Consider the following 27995-nt stretch of genomic DNA (forward strand, 5'->3'; position numbering starts at 1 on the left):
TTAGTTTTTATTCAAATCACTAGTTAGGCTTTGCATATAAATTTGGGTATAGTTTTGGTATCCTTATTTAAGGAAAGAAAATAACTTATTGAAAAGAGTTCAACGGAGCACTGTTGAGATAACCTGCTCAGGAATAGAGGGATTATTCTTTGAGGAAGATCTCAACTTCTTTTATTGTGAGGTGAGAAGAGTATGAGATAATTATTTTGAAATTTATAAGATTGTCTCTGAGACTGATGGGATAAAAGTTTAATTTTATGTTCTGTATTCTAAAGATAATAGAAAGAAGGAACACAAGTTTATGATTCGGATAAAATAAATCAGGCTACACTACAATCAAGACAAAGTCGTTAGCATTAATGGTAGCCGCCACGTTTCAAATGTTTAAGAAGGGAATCGATTCATAAAAATATAAAGAATGTCTTTAATTTTTGCTTTTGTTTTTCTTTAGGTGAGTTTACGTACTGTCACGAAGGCCAAATGGGCATTTATTATTTATGTATTATTTTATTATTTATGAAATATTGCTATATTGAAAGCATACTAAAATTCACGAAATGAATAAACGCTCCCTTACGCTATACTAGCTACTACAGTAGAGAGTAATATATCGAACTACTCGTTGTATTACGGCTATACCGGTTGATTGAATTAAGTATCGAGGGTAAGTGTACTTAAATATTGGTATTAAGGAATATATATTTATACTGTAATATGACAAGATAAGTAGAAAACTTAAAGTGCTAGTTATAAAAATATATTAAATTTACAATTCATTGTGATGCTTTACTAATAGTAGTAATACTGGTAGGTACCCAAATGATAAGTTTTCTCGCATTCTGAAATTCATCCACACGCAGGGTAATCAAGTGTAATAATAAATTAGTCAGCGTAAGTGATTTTTAAAAATCAATTTTGAGGCCTTGAGCAAAGTTTATCGTTAAGGAGTTTAAATAATGTGTTAATAAATAATGTGGAATAGGCATGGAAACTTTTGACAAATAAAATTCCTTTAAAATTTAATTCAGCAATATTTAAACTTAAAAATAAAGGATATATTTAACGGAGAAAATCATACAACACTAACTGGTTTACTAAATACTTCAATATTAAGAAAGAATCAGAGATGAACCAATGAATGGTGTAATGTTGAGAAGTTTAAATTAACATATGTTATAAAAGATTTGCATAATGATAGGAAACCTAGGGATTTATACCATATATTGGAAAATAAGAGGGCTTTTGAGAAATGGGTTGTATTGTTAAGGGAAAGTAAAATGGATTCTGAATCTTAAAGGATGATTTTTGTTGGATGTGATGAAATTGTTAAGCTTTTCATTGTTCTGCTTTAAAAAAGTATGATCATTAGCAATATTCCAGACTGAGCATTTTGTAGGAATGCTTAAAAGTTGACTTGAATCATATAGATATTAAACTATTAATGGTAAGCAAACAGGCTTAAAGATTTAAAAATGAACAAAGCATTAACTCTAAACAGTGTTTTATGTAGGGTTTTAAAGGAGGTCAGAGATTATATATACAAGTTTCTTTTTTTGTTTGCCTACAGACATTGGGCAAGTGCCCAAGTCATAATTTTACTAATGTTTTTAATGCAGTGTCTATGGGTTCGGGCCAGAGTGCCATTTAACAGTGTGTATTTAATGTCAGAGTTATCAACTATTAATTTTATCCTATATTGCTGGTTTAATGGCAGCTCATAACAGATAAAGTATACAGGGATAGTGAAGAAAGCTTTTAGATATGCATTTTGGAGGTTCTAGAGGTGTGTCTTTACACACTATGCAAACTGCACAATGAATAAAAGTATTTTCATTCTTCAGACAAACATCACAGTGTACTATAGCTTGTCAAATTCTGAAAGATTGACATCAACAATTCACACTTATCTTGAGTGCAGGTACTTTTATAACTGATTTAATTTTTTGTATACAACTGATGTGTACACTTAACTACCAGCTTTCACCATTTCATGTAGATATACATGTAATAAATCTGCAGTTAAAGTCAACATGCCTCCTGCAGTGCTAACTCCATGGACATTCAGCTAAGAGAAGTGATAATAATTGTGCTGTAAATTATAGGCCAGTTAGTCTTATTTCTGTAGTGGGGAAAACAATCAACAGGGTGGTAGAAGAGGTACAAATAATGCTAGTGCTTTGTGCTGTAAACCTGAACAACTAACAAGTGATTCAAATACTGCCTTTGCACATCCACCCTTTATGAAAGTAAAAATATAAACTCACCCTTTATATTTAAAGAAATCATTGATTCTCCTTTTTAAAACACTAATAAAGGCTGTCTTCCATTATTGTTCTGATGGAAACTTGTTCCACAAGTTAATCACCCTATTAAAAATAAAACTGTTTTAGTGGAGCCTGGCATTTTCATTGCAAATCTCAGACTTGTGTCCTGTTATATTATTTTAAGAACATAGCATAAAAAAATTAGAGGTCTTTATCCTATTGGTTCTGCAAATACTTTTATAAAATAAAATAATTCTTTCCTTTCTCAAGAACAAACAAAAGTGATCTTAACCTATCCATGTAAAATAATTCTTCCATCCTTGGAATTATTCTAGAAACCATCATTAAATAAGTCAGTAATCTTTGTTAGACAAATAAATTAAAACTGTGCACAGTATTCTGATTAAAGCCTAATTAGTTAATAGTAACCAACCAATATAAGTACACTGAAATTGTATAAAGTAACAAACTGCAAAGGTGATCAAATAAATTAGAATTTAGTGAAAAAAAATATTTAATAAAACTATAGTAATAATGTATTAACTTGGTAACTATCAACTGAAAGGTTTGTTACTGGCTTGAAAGAGAGTTTGCTTGAAACGACATCAAGTTAATAAATTTTCACAGTTTTTAAAGGTGATTTTTTCTTTTTCTCTGAAAGACTAAAATTCTGTTAGCTGCACTTCTGACAACAGAGGACTAACTTGATAGCTTGAGTGATTTATCCACCACTCTGATAGGATCCATTCATTTAATCATCATATTGAATTGGTACCCATCTATATTAAACATCTGATCTAAATTATGATAATTCAAATGCATTGATTTGCATTTGCAGTAAAGGTTATTTATCAAATATATGTCCGATGTATGGTCAAGTGCATGATGATCTAATGATTTAAGCCTAGCTCATCTTGTTCTACAAAAATATTTTGCTACCATACTTTATTACTGCAATTGACATTTTAAATGATAAAGCAAGTTGTTTTTTTGTGAGCTTTGTAGAAGAAAATCAAGGTTGTCTTTGTATCAGAAGTTTTTTACAAATCTTTTCTTTTAGTACTATATCTCCAAACTAAGCATTTATCATTGTGTTCTAATTTCTACTATATACAAAGCTTCACTGAACTAGAAACCTATTATTATTTACAGTTGAAAAGAGCAGACAAAGAGAATTGTTGCTATGTGTTTAGATTTCTGATTTCTCAAAGCTAAGTTTTAAGTAAATGCATCATACTATGACAACTGATGGAAGGAAACTAATTTGCTGAAATCAATTAAACTATATTTGTATTTACGTTATAAAGCTCAGTTAACACTGTTGTGTTCAGAAGTATTTTATCTTTTCTTATAAAATGTTTTGTGTGCAATATTCAGAAAATATACAAACTTATGTTTTTGTATGGAGCATGCTAAAATCAGTCCAAAAATAAAATTTGTGATTTTATTAAAAAGTTTGTATATAGAATTAAGTATATAAGACTTCTTGTTGAGTAAATTTCAACTCTGTATTTTGGTTTTGTTTTTTGTAATATGTGGAAAAATGATTACAAATTTACTTTTATAATTTCATTATTTAAATAGTACAGTTTTATCCTTGGGGCAGGATACATCCCTCATGGCACCACAGATTTAAATTAAATTGACTGGTTTTGTTTGAACAGTAGTTTTTCATGTAATTAATATTAGATGTGAGGAGTTAAATATCTGGTTTTTAAACTTAAGTTTTGTATTTATGTGATGTAACAGAATTGTATACTTGTATGAAACCCTTATCTTCACTTTCAAGATAACATGAGATAGTGATGGGGAAAAAGAAAGATATATAAGGCCTACATGTGACCCATAAATCATGCAGTATGGTGATGAAGATGGCAGCAGCCATGCTGAATCATCAAATAATTTGTACTCAAAACAAGAACTTAAGAAGCGGCTAACTTACCTTCAATATCACGTAACCCAAGAAAAAGGAACAGAAAGGTAAATAATGCAGTTTTTATTCCATACATTAATTTTGAAGACAAGTACAATAATTACAATATGTTTATTAATTTTTCCAAATGTGGATTTAGAATTTGCAGGTTTTATCTTTTTATTATTCATTTATATGATATAGCATATGCATAGATATATGTGTAGTTTCAAAATGGTAGTCATTTTTGCTTATGTGTTTCCTGATCCCAAACATTTATAATTGGAGAAGAAGAAGAAATTGCACTCAAAGAAAATCTTTAAATAATGTTTTGTTCTGTTCTTTTATGAATAACTTGCTTTGATCAGACATTAATGATGATGATAGTTTTGTGATGAAGTTACTGCCAATTCTGATCACTGAGGTTCAGTTTTAACATTTGTAAAAAGGCATTGTTGCATACACCATAAGTATATATAATTTGGAACACGATATCAGTAGTTACAGCAAGTGCCTTCAGTTAATAATATTGTTTCAGAATGTTTAAGGAGCAGATTTCCTAACATACCTGTATGTATGAATATTTTATTAAAATAATAATACTTTTCAAAGTTGAATAGCTTCCTTTGTTTTGCTCCAGACCTTTTACTGGAAAGTTCTACAAGCTGAATGAAAATGGAATGTATTCCTGTATTGTATGTGGAGAAGAAATTTTTTCCTCTGAAACTAAGTTCCATTCTGAATGTGGGTGGCCATCATTCTGGGATGTTGTAGATAAGAATAAAGTTACATTTAAAAGTGATTTATCTCACGGTAAGTTGATTTTACATGGTATTTATGTTATTATATCTGATATTTTTAAAAATCTTTAAAAAGGATCATTGAATTTATTATAATCATTTCTGTAATATATTTGTAAGTTTTAATTTTGGTCTAAGAGTTTTTGATGATATCAATGTTTATTATTATAATTTTTGTTCTGTATAGACTAAAAATGAAAGTATGATGTATTTTTCTGTAAAAATACAGGGTGTTCAGAAAGTCACTGTGCAGTTTTGTCTGTAAATAAATAAGTGCACAATGACTTTCCGAACACACTGTATTTTTAATTTTTGTTACGGAAACAAAATTGTTAGTACATTTTTTATTTTAAATTATATTTTATTTTAATGTTGTCAGTTTTGCTACCCAAAAAGTGAAGATATAAAATTAGTAGTGATAGTATTAAAATTAACTCTGTTATAGTTTTTTTTTTATTTTGCTTTTAATGCTGTACCTGATATAAAATCTTGAATTATTTATTATATCTTTCTTGATTAAGAAAGTTTAATAAGTGTAAGATTTCCAGTCAGTTTTCTGCTTGTTTTTATTTTTTGCCTGGGTAGACCTGTTAGACTGTTGAAAGACTGCAGAAATGTCTGCCTATACACATCACTCATCAGTTTACTTTAGTGAAAAGAAAGTCAGTAATCAGTATAAGTTATTTACTTTATAAGTGTTATACATTATGGCTTTATCAAGAGGTAGATACAAGCTGAGTTTTAAAGGAATAATAAACAATTTTTATTTGCTACTTATAATTTCTCTTACTTAAACTTCCTCTATGGATTCCTGTACATGGTGAGAGGACCTCCCAGAGGTTCTGTCTTTCATTTTACCTCCTCTAGGATCTGAACATCCACCAACATGTACCACGCAAGGTGACCTGTGAAAAGGAGGAAAGGATCCTGGTGGTTTTGGGGTTCAATCCCAACACACCTCTTTGGCCTTGAATTCTTGAATGCAAGTGTTTTTGCTGTGGTTTCCCAGGGTCAGTTGACTTGTTCTGTTGGGCTAAGGTCTACCAAGTTCTTGTGTTGAGCATTTTCAGCAGGTGTTGTGAATATTATGTTTGATGCCAATAATTGGCTATAGTGCTCACGAAACCCTGGCATTGCTGCAGTGTCCTTGTTTTCACATTGTAGTGTGTCTCCTCATAGGACTCCATGGTTGGTGGGGAATCAGTAGGTACTGAATCTTTTTTTTTTCATTATGGATCTCCCAAACCCAAATAAAAATGAAATAGCATATCATCAGTAAACAACTATGTCTTGAAGACTGGACAGCAGTCTCCACCTTTTCTGTATCTGTATATCATTTTCTTATACCACATTTTTTGTCAAACAGACCTTTAGGAAAATGTCTCCCCCTTTTTAATCAAAAGGGTTTAAAAGGGCCTGCTGGTGCTCCTAAATCAGTCAAGAAGCTACATACTGGAGACATCCTGGTGGAAATATCTATCCCAAAACCCACTTCACACCTCTGGAATTTGAAGGCCATTAGGGATATATCCATTAAGTTACTCTGACTTGGGATGTTCTTCAAATCTCTGTGAATAATAACTCCTTCTAAGGAGTTTCTGCAGTGAGGAGTATCTTGACTTGTAAGAACAGAATTATGTTGTCTACCATTGTTCTAATTTTGATGTTTACATCATCACATCCACTTGCTGCTAGTTACAGTATGTTATCTGAACTGTAAGGTACAGCCATATATTCCCAACCCTCTCAGATGTTTCCAGTGTCAGCAGTTTGGTGACTTGAAGACATCATGTCATTGTTCTTTGACATGTGCTCATTGCAGTGGCAAAGATCATGACTTCTACAAGTGTGAACTAGACTGTTACTGTGTTAGTTGTAGTGGTTCCCACCCTTTTTACTTTTGTTCTTGCCATAGATGGATGGAGGAGAAAGAAGTACAGTGTTTGAAAACAGTTAACAAAATTTCTTATCTTGAGGTTCAGAGGTTATTGTTCCCATTTCCATCTCGAACATATGTTACTGAACTACATTACACTGCTACTGTGGGAGTGCAGACAGATCTTTCCATGCCTCCAACAGAGTAATTCTCAAACTATATGAGGATTATTTTGTCCCCTATGGATAAGTGAGTTGATAAGTCAACATCAACTGCTATCTTTGTCCCCACCATCTGGGTCCAGTTCCATTGGCCCCAGCTTCTGGCTTCTTGGGTAAGCATTCTTTGGTCCTAAGATGTCAATGATTATTTGTTCACTCTCTCAGTCACTGGAATTTGTCCATTTGATCCAGGGCAGAATCCATGGAGTTCAACAGTGGAAGTTGGACCAAGCCAGCTGGTCCTCTTTCACCTCTCTCTTGGAACTTGATCCTGCCATCTATAGATGACTGCTTGGTAGCAGTGGCTGCCTGTATTGTCAAGGCAGCTGCTAATTTTTCAAGGTGAGTCCTGCCTGTCAGGAGGCATAGAAGGTTCAAAAATGGGCCTGGGATACCTTTTGCAGGTATCACACTGTTTTCTTTTGGGCCCATGCCAGTGCTTGGCAGGTTAAACATCAAAGTCAAATGGAATCATGGATTGAGTTCACAATTTAGCATCTCTTCTACCACCAGTTACCTTTGTAACTATGTCCTATGGGACAAAATTTAGAAGAGTCAATGGGAAGTATACTTCTCATTCCCTTTCCATCTTATTCTCCAATGATCAGGAAGTTGCTTTAGCCCATAATATTACTGATACTCTTGGAGAGAGCTTTTCTCATATATCTGACAGTTCTGTTTCTTATGCCTTCCGGGCCATCAGGTGTCAGGCAGAGCAATTGCCCCTTCATACTGGTGGAACTCAAGTTTGCTCTTCATTGGTCTGGCAGTACATCAGTCATACCTAATGATATTTACTATGAGATGCTGCACCATCTTTCTCCAACCTCTCTTGCATTTCTTCTGGTTCTTTTTAACTGGATCTGGCAGGAGAAAGTTTTCTGATACGTGACACTGGGTTATTGTTCTCCATTTCTCTAAGCATGGAAAGGATCCCAAGATTCCTTTTAACTGTCATCTAATTGCTTTGACTAGCTGTCTCTGTAAGGTATTTGAGAGATGGTTAATGCTTGTCTTGTTTGGTTCCTTGAATCAAACAATCTCCTTTTGCCCAGCCATTGAATATTCCATTGACAGCACTCCACCAAAGGCCTTGTGATTTAACCTGATCTTGAGCTTCATCTCTGTGATTTTGTTCTTCCCTTGGTCCATGAGGCAAAGTTCTTGGGGCTTATATTTGGCAGTAAGCTGACTTTCATTCCTCACATCAATAGCTACACGTCAAATATATGAGGACACTGAACATTTGCTGTGTCTGCTCTTCCCACTCTTAGGGAGCAGGTCAGTGTTTCATGTTCAGGATCTATTGTGCTCTCATTAACTCCAAACTGAACTGTAGGTCTATGGTTCTACTGGGATCTCAGCTTTGAAAATGATGGACTCTGTTCAACATTTGGGGCTTTGTCTCTGCATGGGGGCTTTCTGCACTTCTCCAGTCCATAGTTTGTACACTGTGTCCCATGAACTACCTCTTCACCTCCACTATTTGCAACTTTCTTTGCAGTATGCCATTAAACTTTGATCCTTAGCACAGTATCTCACCTGTGGTTGTGTCTACCTTTCTCAGTGGGCTATGCTCATTCAGGATAGATGGCCCATCATTCTAGGTACAGCTAACAGAGTTAGATGTGTCACTGGATGATGTCTCTGTCTCCACTGATGGGACCATCCTGCCCTGGAATACTTCTGATTGGAAGTACCATCTTCTATTTACCAAAGTTCTTTCAAACCATTTTTTCATTTTAGTTTTTACAGATGGTTCGAAATCAGGTGACTGTGGGATCTGCCATGGTTTGTTGTAATTTCATGGTTGCTCACAGGATACTGTCTACAGAGTCTGTGTTCTCTTCCAATTTATATGCCACTTCTCTTGCCCTGGATAACACAGAAGCTATGCAGTACACAGATTGTACTATTCACACTGTCTTACACAGATTATACTATTTACACTGTCTTTTTTGCTTCTCTACTGACCCTGGAATTGCTTGGTGTTAGTTCTCATTGATATTCAAAATCAACTGGCTCCTTTTTCTTAACCTTCTATTTATATCCAGTTTTTTGGATGCCTGGCCACATCAGTATTTATGGGAATGGCTGATGTGAGGGCTAAGCCAATATGCTGTAGTGCTGTCATTTCATGCCATTTGGCAGTCCAGTTGAAGTGAGCAACTTATAACAGGATCAAACATTCTGATGTTCTTTGGCCATCTTATTTCTATAAGGATAAGGACATAAAACTGTACATATAAAACAATTATGATTGAAGGCATGGTGCAACTCATAATTAATCTTACTGTAATTGGTAATTGCTTTTTTTATATAGATAATCAGTTTCAGATGTAGTAAGATCATACAACATATGTCATAAATACAAATGAAATTGTTGGCAGCCATTTAGTTGCAATTTTAAAAACTAGTTATATTTAAACATGAAAAAATCATTGTATACAAGTGATGAACCAATTATCAGACAAATTAGACTGCAATACAACAGTAAAAAATGCACAATTGCACAGAAGAAAATTAATAACAATTATACAAGTAGGAAAACAAATTACTAAATCTTCCTTTTACTGGTACTTAATAACTGAACTTGTTGGCTGATTTAATATATGTAGGAGGTTAGGATTAAACATAAGTGAGATGTTTTATTATACCAGTGTTTAATGTCACATAAACTATTCAAAATAGTGAGTGAATCTTGGAATAATTACTACATTCTTATGTCACTGTACTCCTTGGGCAGCTGCAAGAGACTGTTCTGATTCATCATTCAGAAGTGACTAATTTGAGTAATCTTTAAGGCTTAAAAATTTGTACACATAAATAATTCTTAATGTGTCTTGATCAAACTGTAACTTAATACTTCTGTGTGTTTTTTACAAGGAACTAAACTGCAAATGTCATTTATTAACACATATGCTTACTTAGGATGTGATAAAATTTAAAACATTACATGTAGCCTTTTAGGTAATAATTCTGTAATCTAGTCAAGCCAATCATGAAAAAAGATGTTACAGTAATGGCTTTGTTTCCAGAATGCATGTATCACAAAACAATTACCCATAGAAAACTTAAACCTTGATCAGCTTCAGAGCAACCTGTTGAATCAGTATGGTAACAGATATAGTCAAATTTAGACATCAAATGTTGAATTGTTTGCTTTATGTGGGTAGGAGTGAACTGCTAATTTTAAATTATTGCAGAAAGATTCATCTTGAATTCTAAAATTTCATAAGAATAGCAAAATTTGATCTTAAATATCACATATTCAGATTTTTTTTTGACATCAGCATTCTTTATGGGGCTCAACATCAGAAGATAACTACTAATAAAAGATAACAATGTTGCAATAGTTTTAGGTCTGTAGGTTTTAAAAAGAAAAGGTCATTGAAACTAATAAGTACTAATAGAAAATTAAATATTCAAGGAGCCATTCAGATAATGGATAGTTGAGGGATAGCCATTACTGTATGTGAAAGGTAGATTGTAATGACCTAGGGATGATTGAAGGTTTAAAACAACCTTATGAGAAAAGTAAGAAACAAAAAAATTTCAGAATAAGATCTTCTTAATGACACAGGTATTTTATCCTGTAGATCGTATTTGAAACAACCTGTATCAGACAGGTTGAAAAACTTGTGTACCTGTGGGTTCACTGTGGATTCTTTGATCTGCAGAATTTCATAATAAGTTATTGTTTCTGTCTGTAATAACAGCAATAGTCCCTAGGATGGATGCTGGGGAAATGCTATTTCTTGTACTGTTACCACCTATAATTTATGCCTTGAATAATAGTTTTCAGAAGGTTTGAATGTTGCCATTATATCTCCATGTTGGGATAACCCAGTACATTTCACTCAGTTACATAGGAGTGTAACTCTGGCAAGAAGTTTTAAATATAATCTCTTCAATAAAACTCTTATTTGTATAATATAGTTTAATTTGAATTTTGTATAGTTTTTTTTTAATTGCTTGCAATTTAATAGTTTGCACCGTGTGTGATATTATGTTTTGTTTTTTTTTTTGCATGTTTTCTTCAAGCATCTTGGAATGCACAAGTTATCTTTCATATTATCAGATGTAGCACAGTATGTGTTTGAGAAAAAAGCATGTGTTTCTTCAACCACTTAACACACTTGTTGTACCTTGTGAAATCTTGTAAGACCATATGTATGCTCAATAAATATAACTACATGACAAAATGTGTTAGAATTTTTATTATTGAACCTTTTTCTGTACAAACTTTAATAAATATTTAAATTAAACTTGCTACTTTAGAATTTAAACTTGACTTTAACTATTTTCAAATACCACAAGCACATTTATAATAAAACAGTAAAATTGAGCTATCTGTACTTTAAAATTAAAGAAATTCTCAGCTACTACACTTTTTGACTTATCCTTCAGAATGACCTAAATATCTACAGTACTACTATGAAGAATTGAAGGACCATGTTCCATCTTATATTGCTCTGTATATTCTCTAAATTTCAAAACTTTTCACAAACACCTTTGGTTACAGTTGGATTGATAACCACATATGTGACTCTTCAGTGCTTAAAGTGTACTGAAGAGAACTTTGTATGATAAATATATACTAACTGAAACAAGAAAAATGTAATACAATGTCAGGATGGTTATTATAGGTAACTAAGTTCGTTTGATGCTGTGAACTAGAATTACTTGTAATGCCTTCTGTTTGAATAGAATCTGTAGCCAGAGTGAATTTTTTTGTTTCTTTGTTGTTTATGTATATTTTACTACAGGGTGTTCAGAAAGTCACTGTGCAGTTTGAAGCAGTGATAACAGCATTCATTCAGTCTATTTCAAGCCAGCAACTGATAGCGGTGTTTAGAAACAAAATAAGAAGGATCCAAGCCTGTATTGATTCCAACGGGGGTCACTTTCAACATTGTTTATAATTGTCATTCATATTTACCTCCTGTATTCTATATTGAAACATGTCTGTTGATAAATATAAGTGCACAGTGACTTTCTGAACACCCTGTAAAATACAGAGTAAAACAATGGGTATTTTTATTGTTTTTTTATAAAGGCTCTTAAGATCTTTTTAGAATGGAAGTTAAGAACATAAAAAAACAAGTTTTTGTAACAATGACTATAGAAAGTGATCATGTATTTGTGTAGCTTAAAAAATAATATTTTTGTGCATTTATAATGCATGTTATGTATAGTAATATTTTTAATCATCTTACATTTAATTAAATATGGTCTTTTCAAGAAAACTTTGTGAAAAATGTGATTTCAATTCAATTTTAACTGTTACTTTAATTTTAGGTTATACTTTCAGATCAGTTGTGTTGGATAGTTAAAAAACAAAACCAAGGTTCCAGAAACTATGGATTCTGAACAGATTGAACTAAATAACATTTAAATGAAGTATTCCAATATGATATGATATCTCACTTCCTCTCACAGAATAACTTTCCTAACTTGTACAATCCTCTATGTACTTAAAGTTTTGCTGGATGATAGATACCAACTCTTGCATGTTTTTGTATGAGGCAACTGCATGATAGCTTTCAAATCAGCATGTGTCAATGCTCCACCAATAAAAGTGTGACAAAATTCCTAGCACAGTCGACTCCCTCTATGTAACTTAGCCCAACTTCACTTCTTGAATGGCAATTTTGGTGTTATATATGTTTTCACTTCTGCTTAATGGAATTTTCAACCAGGTCCTTGTTATGTCAATGAGTATTTGTATTTTCTTTACATTTGCTACACTTTTGTTCTGAAGTTTTAGTTGTTACACTAAATGCATTATAGCACTGCCTGTCTTTTATTCTAATGTGTGATTCATTGGAGCTTCCTCTTTGGACTTTTCTTTTTCTACACTTAGTTGAAATGATTTCTCATTTTCACATTACAATGACTACCACTGCTGTTCCTCTTCCAATTAACCTTATCTGTACTACAGTGGCTTCAAGTTCACAATTGTCAGTTTGCCAGAAATTGATCATCTGTATCTGGGCTTCCCTTAGCTTTTTAAGAGGTACCTGAATAAGGACAATAATTCTGACAGCCTCTTCTTCCCTTCTATCCCACACAGTCATGTTTGGCTCCAGTGGAAACACCAGACCTTGTCCTCCATTCCTGAATTTAAAAAAACATGTATGTTAATGTTTTTGTCTCCCATTTCCTTTAAAGTGAAATGCATTCTGGCCAATATCTTGTTTTCTTTCCCTCGATATTGGGGTTCATGTCAATAGGTTTGCAGACTGCATCTTTCAGGGATCATTATATCTTGACCCTCATGTACTGTAGAAGCCTATGATACGGCCTACCATAGGTCTGCATTTACTTTTTTTGGACTCACAATAATTCATTTCTCTTCTCTGTGGGGTTCAGATCCTAATACTTTGGTACCATTTTCCCAACCTCATTTCTTTTCTATCTGTATCATGTTATCCTCCCTCTTTTGATCACTTTCCTCATTGGTTTCCCATTTGTCTCAATTTCCTCTGGAACCTGTTCCCACATCTTGTACCCCTCCTTCCTCTTCTTTACTATTACCTGCTATAGGGGTCTCTGAAGTTAACTACCAGCTCATTTGTTGATGACTTCTGAACCCCTGGAAATCTGGGTGGCTACATGGTACAGACAAGTCCATTTAATTTTTCATTTTAGTTCCACTCGTCCCATATTACCCCCTTCTTCTTGGGAACAATTTCCAGCCAGCATATTTCCAAGGTTGTTCTAGATCTTCATATGGACACTATAGGACAGAGAGATCCTTCTCAGCCACATTTCTAGTCCCATTTGTTCATAGTCCCAAGAATACTGAGGACTGGTGCCCCATCACTAGTCTTCCTTTCTTGAGCTGCTTCTCAGACCTTCCTTAATTCCCATGTAGTCCCAATTATCTCTTCAATTGGCTTTCACTCCTGGTCTTTGTATGATGAATTTAAATGTCTTGAATACTTTCCTCCACATTCCTAGCTCCTTGTCATCTAGACATTTACTTTGTTTTTTCCATAGTGATTGCTTTTACCAGCCTAGCTTTGGCTCCCTACAATTTTCTCAGGTTGCCATGGTCTTTGCTTATCTTTTCCACTCCAGTGGCCTTTATCTTATCAGTTGTATGAGTAACTGGCTACTTCTAGCTCCTTCACATGTCACCTCTATCCTTCACATTCATTTTCTTCTTCAAGTGACTACACGTGTGGAGATATCTTTCTTCTCCCCCACTCAATACCTTGTTCATCTTGGGGTATTTTTCAATTCCCATTTCTTGGTGGCATCTCTTTGACCAACACATCTATGGTTTTCTATTGACACTTCCTCTCTTGTCCAACTTTCTCAGACGACCTCACTCAAGTGCATTACCTCCTTCCATTTCAACACCCTGTCTTCATGAATGGCTTTTGTCCAGTCGTTTGTCAGGTGAGCTGGACTTTCCATGTGAATTATTTCCCTGATTTTAATTCCTTACCCTCTTTCTTCATGTCACTTTACCAACATCAGTGGTATGTCTACTATTGTTGGTCTTCTTGTATTGGTTTTCCTACACCCAACTTTTGTTCTTACCTGGCTTTTCAGCAAGGGGCTTTTTCACCATTGCTGGTTATCATATGACCTTGTCAGCCATTTTTCCACAAGACTTCACTGTATTTTCACTTCAGTTCTCACACTAATGTTTGTTCCTTTCACCTTTACCATCCCCCACACCCTACTGTCTTCCCTGATTGGAACTTGTCATCCTTCATGCCCTTCCACTTCTGCCTATCTTTTCCTTGTCATCTTGTTTAATCTCTCCATAAAAACTTTGTTCTTCCTCCTTTGTTGTGTGGACATCAACATTCAAAGGTGTTTTGCTCTTTTTGTCTCTTGCACATTATATCACAGAACATTTGTCATCCTTCATCTAGATCAATCTTTTACCACTAGAAAAGTCAACTGCTTCTGATGGTTATTTTGCCTTTACTTTTATTTACCACCCTTCCATTTTTCACTTTCATCATCATTCCAATCTGGTTTACCTCTCACGTCCTGTCCAAGCTATCTGCTGTTATGTGACTGGTACTTTTTCTTTTCATGATTCCCATTTTTTCATTCATTGGGACTCTTTCCTTTTATTTCATATTATACCTATTACCCTTGTAGGTTGGATTCACCAGATTCTTCGACTGGTTTATTCTTCCCTGTCTCTCAAAGACTGTAATCTATTCTAAGTCTCCTCTTATCAAATATGTCACCTTACTATATTAATCACTGCCTGATTTTGTTGTCCATTCAGGATATGGTATGTGCCAGCATGTGGACCACTCCCCATACCTTTATTTTACATTCTTTTCATTGTCTGACCATTTATTGCTCTATGTATTGCCATTTACTTTTTGTTTCCATCTTTTGCTCCACAATTTTTCTAAAAGTGGGTTGGTGCTTTTGTTTTTTAATTTTATTCTTCGAGGGCTTTGTCTTGCATATTACAGATCTCATTCAATATCAAGTATTGCATGAATAGGTATTTTTATATGTAAACTTGCACTGTAAAACCATTCAAGTCAGTAACACCCACTATTGAAATGGGGTGTTTTCCAAGACTGCTTGTAGATTTTTCCTTGTGATGTTTTGTGTCAAATATATTTGTTCCAGACAAATACACTTGGGGACTAACATGAGTAAAACAAAAATTGAATTGCTACCCATCTCATCATCTTCATTTGATTAAATCAGGGCTGGTCTCTCTTTTTTTAAAATAAAGTTTTGCTGTTGCTTGTTGCACTACTTTTGATGCTGTATTCCTCTGGACTTTCAAGTGAATATGAAATTCCTTACCACTTACAGGCTCCAAGTCACTAGGGTGGTAGAACATGAAGGTTTCTTCTTAAATGTGCTCAGTTCCACTCAGTTAAGAGTAAGGTTATGTTCTGTTAGTTTATATGGTATATAAACACCCCTGCTATAGATTTGATGTAGTCTTCCAGGTGCTGATTTGTTATGGACTGGGTGATTTCTTCCAAAATGCAGTATAATTCTCTAGCTGGATATCCACCTTTCCTGCTGTCATTCAGAAGGTCACTTCTCGTTGGGTACTGGTGTTAGTTGTGTTGGATGTGCACACACAATTATATGGGTCCTTGTAACAGATCTTTCCTAAAATGGGCTGGATATTGAGGTCATGGTACTGAGGTTGAACTCCCCCTTTGCACCCTAGTCACTCTAATTAGGGGTTCCTCTTATGATTCTGCCCCTATTATGACACATCATTTTCATGCATGAAGAGTATGCTTGGTTCAGAAATGGTGAAGCCTCCAACAAGTGTTTTACCTACTCTTTTTTTTCACACACCCTATGGGCTTCCTTTGGGCACATTCTGATGGGGGTTTATCTATATCTGTTACATCAGTTTCTCCACCAGGTCAGTGTGGGATTCTAGCTATTCTCTGATAGGGGATAAGATATTGTATCATAATTTAACATTTTTCTAAGTTAAAAATCTATTTCTGATAGATTCTTACCTCTGCTCATGATTTTCACCCTTCATTCCCACTTTCAGTATCTTTTCTGTTAGTCAATCTTGAAGTGAAGTTGGGCTAAGCTACATAGAGGAAGTCGGTTATGCTAAGAGTGGAAGGTTGTTGTATGCTAATTAGCATGCTGCTAGGCAGCTATGAATTGCATAAAAACATTATGAAGGTAGGTTGGAATATCAAAGCTGGTAGCAAGTGAAAAGGTAATATAAGCTGGGAAAAGCTATTCTGTGAGAGGAAGTAAAAATCTATTTGAAATACATTTTCAGTGTAAGTAAATGATAGCCTTGAAAATTATTAATAAATAATACTTAAACATATATAAAAATTACTTTTTTAATGGTGTAGTTTCATAAAGATAACTTTTAATTCACACTAAAATTAATGCCATTTTAACATTTAACTAATGTACCTTAACTCCTCCTTAATGGGCTCAGTATAATATACACAAGTTTGTCTACACATTTGCACATATTAAATATTTGAAATATAACTTTTGATACAGCACGTGTATCCTCACAAAATTTGATACACTTTTAGTAAAGATTACAAGTCCCAAAAATCTTAAGTTTGCATAATCACTAAAGTCTCCTAAATACATTCCAAACATTTGTTTTCAGTGAGACTTCGTTGTATTTTATTTTCTATACTATAACTATGTGAGGTCTGTCACTTTTTCAATCTTGTAACTGTCATAAAAAAGTTAGAAAATAAATATAAATTATGCTTTATTTCTTGCTAAAATGATTACATTTTATAACAAAAACTACAAATGTTTAGTCTAAATAGTTTAAGCCTCATAACACCATATATATAATTTTTTTTTTCTATTATATTGATCTTTCAGTCATGCCTAGCTAACACTACATAACTTGCATTGATGAGATGCATCTGCACTTATGTTACATATTCGAAAATATAAAACTGACCTTTAGTCTTCCCTGTCTTGACTGTGTTTTAGTGGACTTGTATTTTGTAATATACAGTCACATTTCAATTATCATACATTATATATGTATGTAGATTATTACTATTTAGAAACAAGTTATTAAATTTATTTTTCTTGGAATATATAGAACAATAAATCAAGATGTAAAGCAAACAATTATCTCTTCTCACTATGACCTTTGAACTTAGTTGCTGCTGGACATAGGTTGCTAAGCTTTTTAAATTGTGCATGTGGAGGATATCAAACAAATTTTTTTTTTTTTTTTTAGATTTTGTGTGTTCAGTTTAATATCAAAAAGGGTTAATTCACAACACAAGAATGCTTGTGATTGTATATACATGTGAAATAAATAAAATCTGTTATTATTTTTGTTGTTGGGTGGGTTATGTTAGATTATTTAGTAAAAAAAGAATATAAAAAGGTCCAGCCTGGTTAATAATAACAAATGTCATATTTCTTCAATTTTTAAGGTCAGTGTCTGCCTGCACAAATAAACTATCTGTAATAGAAATTTCATTTATTTACTGATCTGTACTTGTATTTCTTTGTTAAAAAACAAACTCAGTTTTCATGGTGCTGAATTTAGTTAGCTAACAGTAACAGACTAAGGCATACATTGATTACTCAATAACTGACTAACAAGTTTGTAAGAACTCACTCACTAAATCATTGTAACCTAATTTCTTAGTTATATATATAGGAAAGTGAGAGAACTGAAGTAACTTTACATTAATACTACATATCATCTTTGAAGGACTGGTAAGGGTGTATAATCTGCATTTTGTAACTTACAATAGTTGTGTAATTTTGAAAAATTATGGTAACCAAATAGTTTAAGTACCCATCCCCCAGATGGAAATTATGTAAATTCAGGATTAATGAAAGATTGTCTGAAGATGTGAAAATTTACTTCCTTTATATGTAATTGTAAAAAATGTCTGTGAAAACTGCAAAACACAAATGTGAAACTGCAAGTTTTCATGTATCTTTGCATATGCCAAATTTGGTGAAGACCCATTCACAAGAGATGAAGTAGTATTAATATAAAATGTAAAAGTGCTCGTAAAAATCACAAAATGCAAAACTGGAAATTCTATGGATCTCCCTATTTACTTAATGAACCTTCATAATAGCAGTTTTAGTGAAGATCCATCCACACCCTGCAAAGTAGTTACATGAACGTACAATAGACAGTACTGTTATTTATATATGTATATTTGTGTGTAAAGTTGTAAGTATTTGCTAATTTAATATTTAAAATATATGTCGTCCACTATACCACCATTCATCCAATTTTCATGTGCTTTTAAAGAACTATATATTAAAAATAAACATTATATTTTGACCAACTAACTTGTAGGTTCTGGGTGAACTGAAAGGTATAGTAGTGAAAGACTAAAGAAAAGTTACTTTATTGGCATCACATTCATAGTGTTACAATTTAAAAAGTACTTTAGGAGTTAATGAAGAAGAATAACAACTAGTGATTAATATATTTTCCTCTAGTTTTTAATTTTAAATGATTAAGAAGGTATACCTTAGAAAACATGCTATAATAAAGAAGAAATACTTCACTAGTACTTTATGTAATTAGGTTGTGTTCATTTTTCTAAATTTTTGAATAAGAAGTTTTTGTTAGACTGTGAAGTGTGTATTACTATCACCTCATGACCACAAGTGTCCATATGTATATCCTGTTCCTGTAAAGTTCTGCTCTTTATTTTGAAGTTGTGGATATATTACAGGATGACAAGTGAACTTCTGCCATTTAACTAAAGTAGCCCATGGGTTGACTAGCTTCCTTAACATATCAGCTCAAAATTAATAAAGGTTAACACAGATTGTTCTTGTATAACTTTGCACAGATACCTGAATCAATTAAACATGATTTGGCAGCCATATGAAAGTTCTTGCATTGAAAATAGTAGAGTAATGGAAGTAGAGCAAGCCCTGGTGCTGTGCAGGCATGTTTTTTAAGGAGATTGTTGTGTCCAAGTATTCCATTATGTATTACTCATCAGATAGAAGAAAGTATTAGCAGTTTAACTTTTTTAAATAAATGATTGAAATGTGAGAATAACCTGAACAGAGAAATTATGTACACATCCATCTTGCAAAGTATTGTTTGTAAAAGGTGTCTGGTCTAAGAATTTTATGTCTATTTAGCCCAGACACCTTTTGCTTTCTAGGACTACATCAATGATTAAACAAGTCACAAGCAACTAGTGCTAAAATCCAACAAGTCAGTAATTTATTTCAAACTAAATTGACTATTTATAAGACCTTACTCTTTGGAAGTGAATCACAAATATTACCTGCATTGTACCTTGATATTAGGTTATGTGAATTTTTAACATGTAAGACTAGTATCCTCTAAAACCTGGAATGAGAAAATGTGATACTTTTTTCAATCAGGTGGTGTTCACAGAGTTATAAACCTCTCTTATGTTGAGTATTGAAACATAAAGACAATCACATGTTTCTGTGCATTCTTTGAGTTTTTGATAAGCAAATTAACTCTAGTTGTCAAGTGGCAAGAAAATGCAAAAGCAGTCTTATATTGCTTTTTAAGTACTGGTATAAACTTGCATTTTTTACAAATTTTTGTGGAAGTGAAAACTGTGACTCAATAAGTAAAACTAATTTCCTATCATATGGTGTATACACCCCCAGACTAGTGAAATATAAATTCCTGAATCTGCTAGGGTGTGTAATACTCAAAGTATGCAATGGAAATGCCATTATACATTTGGATTGGTAGCCAAGATAAAAACAGAAAAGAAAATTATTGTCAAAAAATATCACTCAACATTTTCTACCTCCTATGCAAGTGTTTTAGCTGACTAAGGCTCTTAAATCTTGAAATAATTAGTATCTCTCTTAACTTCATTAGTTATGAGGATAAATTTTTGTCAACATGATAGTTTATTTGGTTAGAGCTGCATGTGTGAGACATATAGAGAGGATCAAATTTGCTTAGTTTCTTTTTCATGCACTACAAAATTTACAGTTAGATCAAGCTGATATACATTATTAACATTTCCTCTTCAACTAAAATGAGGACTACTAACACATGTACACCAGCTGGTAAGATATACATTTCATATATATACACAGATGAAGTAACTCAACTAGCCTGTGTAGGCTTTGATGAAAAACAACAACAATTACTTAAAGCTGTGGATATAATAGTGTAACTAACTAACAAGTTGACTGTGTTGCTGTTTACTGTTGACAGTTATCATCAGCAAGTCAAAGACGTACTGTAGTGACAAAACCTGACAGTGACAATAGGGCTTCAGACTTCCAGTTACATAGTGTCAACAGAAATCATTACATGTGATTATTTCAAGCTAGAAAATGCTAGTGCTTCATCAGAAAATGGTAGACTATGTAGAAGTCATTAGATACCATAAGCAGCTATACTATAACTACATAAGTATAATTTTTTACATGACAAAAATAAGGGGCTCAGTTAACCTCCCCTGCTTCCGTGCATGTATTGTGCTATAAGTCTTAGTCTATAAAATAGTGTTTCTAACCTGCCATATATAATATTATAGTGTAAATCCACTGATATGATTTTGAGTACTGTTTTTATTTTATTTTAGCTGTGTAGTTTTTGTTATTCAATGCTACTGTTATTATAGTGAAAATAACATAAAAGAGAAAGTGTGGTATATGACTGACGTGTTTTTATTATTCAACTTCCACTTACTGGTACATCCGTGTGATCACATTTATGCTGCATAGTGGGTAGCAACTTGCTTCTACTTGCCATTAAGCCAGATCTTGCAAGGACAGAGGTTTCCTGTCGCAAGTGTGGTGCCCATCTAGGTCATGTGTTTCATGATGGACCCAAACCAACAGGCAAGCGATATTGCATCAACTCAGCTTCCCTGGATTTTAGAAAAGATGAGAATATCTGCAGTGGATCTTCTGAAAATGACGACAAGAACAAAGAAAATGGTGATGATGTACCGAAGTGAATGTTTGAATATTAAATGTGCTTCTTTTTTATGAATCCAGAATCATATTTATAACATGCTCAGTAATTTTAGAATTTTAATTATAATACGCATAAACATTCTGTTCTTTTCTGACATAATAACTTGTATTAAATTTTTTATAATTTAGTTATTAATCAATACAAAGTTGTGTGTTAATAATGAATGTGGTTTCAAATTACATATCAAAGGATTGTATCATCTTTTAATTGTGTAAATTTATAAGGTGTTAAACACTGTAGTTGTAGAAAAAAATCAACATTTAACAGTATACAATACTTAAAGCATGACTGTCCCCAGTCATAATGTACAATAAAAAATTGCATCAACTTTCCTTTATAACCTAACATACAAAGACAGACACTGGTGACGATCTTGTACATTATAGGTTTCAGTGTGTACTACTTTATCATGATCAGTTAGTTTATTTCGACAACTGTGGTGCTTAAAGTATTACACACGTATCTTGTCTAATAATATAAATGATTGTTAATTCTAGAGTTTTGCTGTGTGAGCCATCACAAAATACATACGTCAATGTATTGTATTTGTTTTTAACAGAGGAAGGAAGTGATACATTCCAATTTTAATTAGTTATAAAGAACACTATATTTGTAGTGTAAAAATATTTGTTTTTGTTATAAAAGCTATTTATATAAACAGTGATTAAAAATTTCGATTGTGGTTCTTGAATCACCCATTTTATCCACTCGTGTTAAAGTTGCACGTATTTTATACATTTTTGAGTGGTAAACTACATGTTATAATATTTTAAGCACTGTGAGTTTTGAACTCTGTTCAGTGACAGTGAAGCATCTCACACTGTAAATGGTTTTCCTAGTTATGAATATCATATATATGTTTGGGTTTAACTTTTTTCTAAACATTTATGCATATCACTTCTTGAATAAGTAATCTATTCTAAGCTAATTTTCTTATAAACTTAGAAAACATAATTAGTGATATGACCAGAAAGAGAGATAAACACATCCATTTCGGTAGCGAGGTGTCTTGTTTCACTCTAGGTAACACGTCTATTGTATATCATACCAGCATTTTCTGTGTTTCATTTTGAACACCAAATTATTATGTATAGGTAAGGATGTGAAAAGTTATCCTAATTAATATCAGAATGACTCAGTATGGTGAGAAAAAGATGTCATTCAGCAATACAAAGTGGGAATGATTTATTTTTGTTTTTTGTATGTGTGTTAAATATGAATCTTAGTAGTGAAAAGAATTCAGAATAATAAGAACATCAGAAATTTGTATGTTTTCAATGTTAATGGATAATTATGAGGATAACACTTCCCATGCATTTATTTAGAAATAAAAGTATCAATTAACATATAGAGAAAAATGAAAAATACTTTTATTTGCATACCCTATGTCTGTTTAGCAATAACTAGTACTATCTACCTTTTGAAGGAAAAGTAGTTTAGTTAAATACAAAGACTGATAAACGCTTAGTTACTTGCAAATAAGTAATGGTTTTATTTATAACTTCCTTATTTATATGTTAAAATGTCATGTTTTAAACTGTTTCTTTGCAATGCTCTGTCTTGCACATAAAACAACAGTTTTTTTTTGTGAATAAATATAATTAGTATTAATCTCTATAAAAAAGAGGGAAATAGCTTTATGTAAGTAAATAGATATATCACATTATGTTATCAGATATTAAGAAGCTGTAGTTTTCAAATGAAAAACTTCATACTGACTGTGAGGTGCATAATACTGTTTGCTTTATTAGTCATTAGGTACACATCAAAAATACTTATTTCATTTTGAAATTAGCACAGATATCCTTTTATATTATGTAGCTTTGTATTTAGCTATAAACAAACAAAAAAATTTTGAATTAAATTGCCATTTTTGAACTACTTAGTAATTCTTGGTTATGTAATAAATATCTTTCAGTTACAAAAATATATACTTATGTAATTGTACACAAAATGTATTTTTTAATTTTTTAAAATAAAGTGTATTTTTTTATTATTTCAATTTTTATGGTACCTTTTGATGTATGTTTGTTGATGTGTGTGTGTGTGTGTCACAAAATATTTGTATTTTGTGATTTAGTTTATATCAGTTATGTTTTAGTTTTGTTTGTGAATGATTCATAAGTTACATTTTTGATATGATTTATTTGTCTGAAATTCATGTGTAGTATTTATATTTTTATTTATCTACCATAGTATGTCTGTTTTAATTCTACAGACATGAGACATTGTAATAACTAGATAAGTGTGGGATTTCTACTTGAAAAGATTAGAAGAAATAATCATAAAAAATGTTAGTTATTAAACTGTATGCTGTGGTTATGATATTAAATTAGTTTTGTTTATAATTGTTGAAAGTATAATGTAAATCAAAGTGAAAATTTGATTTTTATTGGTTACAATTTTATATTATTTTAACCTTTAGCAAGTCACATGACTTGTATTGAACAGCTACTTTTCTTACATGTAAAAAAAAAGATTTTTGTCATAAGTTGCATCAGAATTGGCATTAATATCTCATGTTAGTAATGGATTTTTTAAAGTAGTCTTTTTTTATAAATTTAAATCAGGATTATCATAAACTTAAATTACATTTTGAAATCCTCTGTAAAAAGTTGTTTCATCAATAATTTTTAATCTAATACTGATAAAAAGGAATACTGTTTGCATAATACTACTTTGGTAATGTAGTATTAAACTAATCTGAAATAACAAATAATCACTGATGGGTTTGTTTCACCAGATATTTTATTAACTTGCACTCAATCAGACCTTTATGAGAATGAAGACTAGCAGTTAGTATGATATGATGTATAGTTTAGAATTCTGAAGGACCATATAAATAGTGTAAAAACACCACATAATTTTTTATACTGTTATATATGGTTTCAAAACATTTATTATAGTAATTTTTCATCATCTCTGCAACTTAACCTCATTTTTTCATGTTTATTCTTACGGAGAAAATTATTTAAAATATGTATATGCTTATTGTAAGATACTTCAGCTTGTCTATTTGGATAACACTGCCATATTTGCTTCTGCTTTATATTGTAGTAGTTTTCATGTATTGCTTGTGTTACATGACTGTCAAAATAAATGTCAGTTGGAATCATGCAGTGTCCATTTTATAACTTACAAAATTATATTACTTAGTCTTTTTGTCTTCTTGCTTATTAATAATCAAAGGATTTTTTATTGTTTACAAGCTGAATGTTTTAATAACTTATGTTAACAAATGAAAACTATTAACTTGAAAATAAAATAGCCTTTGTGGGCCCACAGTTGTATCATATAATTAAAAAATGTTTTACATCACAAAATGATAGTGCCGTAAATTGTTTTGACAAGGAAATAACTTGAATAATATTAATTTATAAATTTTTCAGAAGGGTCGTTTAAGAATGTTTATTTACATAAAATTACTTCAGTTTAGAGACCAAATACTATTATTAGTATGAACAGATGTGAAACTTTTTTTTGCATTTTGTTCTTTAACCCTATTTTCAAAATATAAGGGGTCTAGTAGTTGTTAGGAGCACTTAAACCTGCATTAATCTAAATTATTTTAATATAAATTACTATTTTCCCTTGTGTTTTGGCCTAGCATTAGCCAGGTGGTTAAGACACTCGAGTCGTAATGTAAGGGATACGGGTTCGAATCTTTGCTCAACCAAACATGCTCGCCCCTTTTAGCCGTGGAGGCATTAGAAACTACGGTCAATCTCACTCTTTGTTGCTAAAAGTTTGTGGTGGGTGGTGATAACTAGGTGCTTTCACCCTTGTCTTAGGGATGGCTAGCGCAGATAGCCCTCGTATAACTTTGTTCGAAATTAAAAAACAAACAAATTTAACACTCGTCTCCAATCTCATTATTCTGTTTAACACCAGTTCAGATAAGAAAGATATTTAGTGAAACTCTGTAATAAATATCCCGACTTAATTTCTACATATTATATAGCAGACCTACTCAATACCTTAAATTTGTAATTTGACTTACCTGGGTAAGTCACAAGCAACATCATGTGTGAATATAGTGTTTCCTGCAAGCACATTCGGGTGTATCATATGAACCTCGCACAGAAAGGAAGCTTCTCGTTTTGAAACTAAATATCGCTTCTGACTTACCTTGATTATCATACGACTAAGTAGCACCGTTATGACTTGATTAAAGGTAATGTTTTCAAACATTAAACAAGCTGCTTAAATACAAGACAACAAGAAACTTGCTTGATAAACTTATCGATACAACTACAATAGAGCAGCAAGTAACACGTAGGAAAAAATATTGGAAATTGACGATTCGTGTGAATTTGGATATATAAGTTAACAGTTTTATAAAATGGTGTTTGCTAGCGTGTAATTTTAAATTATTCAATAGAAAACGACGCACGGTAGGACAACAGTATGTTTATGGACTTACAACGATACAATCCTGGATTTGATTCCCTGCTGTTGACACATGTGGCTTTGCTCTAAAACAAAAACAGTAAGATAACAGATTATTAGTTTCGATGTTTCAGTAACAAACCAGGTTAGATTTTATTCACTGAGGAAATATATGAATTTAAAATTTGAAAGTGTCTGATATATAATCATTAACTTAAATTTATTTTGATTTTTATTTAGCAACAGAAATTAATTTTTCGTGTTTGACTAATCGTTACAAATCATAGCAACAGATGGGTGGTAAGTTGAAATTGTTTTAACATTTTTGAATTTTTCTTCTTTATAGCTTTATACATTATCAAATAAAACTAGAATTCTTCGCTTTAAGAAAATAAGGAACTATGTGATAATTTACAAATTTACTGATTTGTATTTCAAATGTAGACCTCCAAAGAGTGATCGCAGAATTATATTTCATCTCAGCAGTAATCCGAATTAGGCTTAATTCAACACTTTAAAAAATTCATTTTGCAACGAAGTTAGGCCTGGCATGGCTAAGTGGTTAAGGCACTCGACTCGTAGTTCGAGGGTCGCGGGTTTGTTTCCACGCCACACCAAATATGCTCGCCCTTTCAGCTATGGGGGCATTATAATGACGATCAATCCTGCTATTTGTTGATAATAGAGTTGGCGGTGGGTGGTGATGACTAGCTGCCTTCCCTCTAGTCTTACTCTGCTACATTAGGGACGGCTAGCGCAGATAGCCCTTGAGTATCTTTATGCGAAATTCAAAACAAGTAAATAAGCAAGCAAATTACTATTTCTTTGAACATTGGTGTATCAGATACTAGTATGAAAATCCTCCTAGCGGTGAGCCAACATTGAGCCCCATTTGAAAAAACCCGAAGTTACATATATGTATTATTGACCCTCCGTGTTTGTTTCTTTCTTGTAATTATTTAAAAATTCTTTATTAATTCATGTTAAATTGATGAAATAGCAAATTTTTAGCTAAAGTAACAATAATGAAAGGGTGTATTAACAATGGTGCATCTTGTTTCGATTTGAGTTTATGATAATAATGACGCCGACTGTTATTATTAGTAATACATAATATGGTATAGATATTTAGTGGAATTATTGTTTTTGTGAATCGATAAACTACAAAATATGCATGTTAAGTATTATTTACTATTTTATTACAATGAAGTTCTGTTTATTTTTGAAAGGTGTATGAGAGGAATGTAAGGCGGAATTTAATGGTATTTTCTATTGGCTTGTGAAGTAACTCATCATTGTAAGGCAGTATGGTTAACATTGTAAAAAGTCACGAGAAAAACTATGGAAAATTTCAAAGGGGTTCACTTGAAACAAAATAAAATTCCTTCATTTTTAGCATTAGTTCTATAATTAATTTTCTGGATTGGACTTCCCCTTATAAATGGATGATTATCCCCAATCTGACAAAAATACATTTTGCAACAGCATAAATATAAATATATGACGTGAGTTGTCACGTGTGTCAAGTTGCCTACAGAGAAACTTGCAAACAGTTTTTCTTCAAGATTGTATACCATTTCTGAAGATTTTCTATTTCAATAAATGTAAAACTTTACGTTCTTAGTGTGGACTAGCTAGCTGGGTTGTTTTCCATGTAGCTTTGCCCAAAGTTGAACTAACAAATTTTACGTCACAGATATGTTCATCGAGGCTCATATAGCCTAAGGTCCTTACTTAGCATTGTTCATTAGTTTGAGAAGACTGGATCATTTATTAAACCACTATTATAGAATGTCCACTTACACCATTAGAAGAAATTCGACAAATGTCGTCGAACAAGGAGAATGTAGCACTCAGCAAGTGGTGAAGTCTACCGGTCAAACCCAGTTTGACCAGTTTGCGTAGAAGGTGGTGAGCAAGACTAAAACCGTTTGCATACAAGACTGGAAGACTGCAGGAACAGCTTCCCACCAACTCAGAGAAGCCTTGGAATTCGTTTCCACATGTTAAGTGGATTGCAGTTAGTTTGACGACATTTTAAGGATCGACCACTTCTCCTTACACGGCTAAGTTAA

General features: G+C 32.5%; 1 protein-coding gene and 1 long non-coding RNA gene across 5 annotated transcripts; one reads left to right on the forward strand and one right to left on the reverse strand.

Annotated features, from left to right (window-relative positions):
• The first annotated feature begins 47 nt into the window (after positions 1–47).
• LOC143256867 (peptide methionine sulfoxide reductase MsrB-like) lies at positions 48–24643 on the forward strand. Of its 2 annotated transcripts, none has more exons than XM_076514663.1 (4): positions 48–181; positions 4054–4244; positions 4817–4989; positions 21276–24643. In XM_076514663.1, the coding sequence occupies exons 2-4, from the start codon at positions 4117–4119 to the stop codon at positions 21509–21511; spliced, it is 537 nt and encodes a 178-aa protein (XP_076370778.1). In that variant the 5' UTR covers positions 48–181; positions 4054–4116; the 3' UTR covers positions 21512–24643. The 2 variants fall into 2 exon arrangements, with proteins under 2 accessions (XP_076370778.1, XP_076370777.1); XM_076514662.1 differs by lacking the exon at positions 48–181 and adding an exon at positions 516–664.
• On the reverse strand, positions 5722–27993 carry LOC143256869 (uncharacterized). 3 transcript variants are annotated; one of them, XR_013031583.1, is made up of 4 exons: positions 27724–27993; positions 25955–26006; positions 21241–21461; positions 5722–9288 (listed from the first exon to the last, which is right to left on the reverse strand). It is a non-coding gene; the product is annotated as an uncharacterized LOC143256869 (long non-coding RNA). The 3 variants fall into 3 exon arrangements; XR_013031585.1 differs by lacking the exon at positions 27724–27993 and adding an exon at positions 26336–26732; XR_013031584.1 differs by lacking the exon at positions 5722–9288 and adding an exon at positions 12588–17262.
• Between the last annotated feature and the right edge of the window lie 2 nt (positions 27994–27995).

The sequence above is a fragment of the Tachypleus tridentatus genome, chromosome 7, assembly GCF_004210375.1.
Source record: "Tachypleus tridentatus isolate NWPU-2018 chromosome 7, ASM421037v1, whole genome shotgun sequence".
Lineage (NCBI taxonomy): Eukaryota > Metazoa > Arthropoda > Merostomata > Xiphosura > Limulidae > Tachypleus > Tachypleus tridentatus.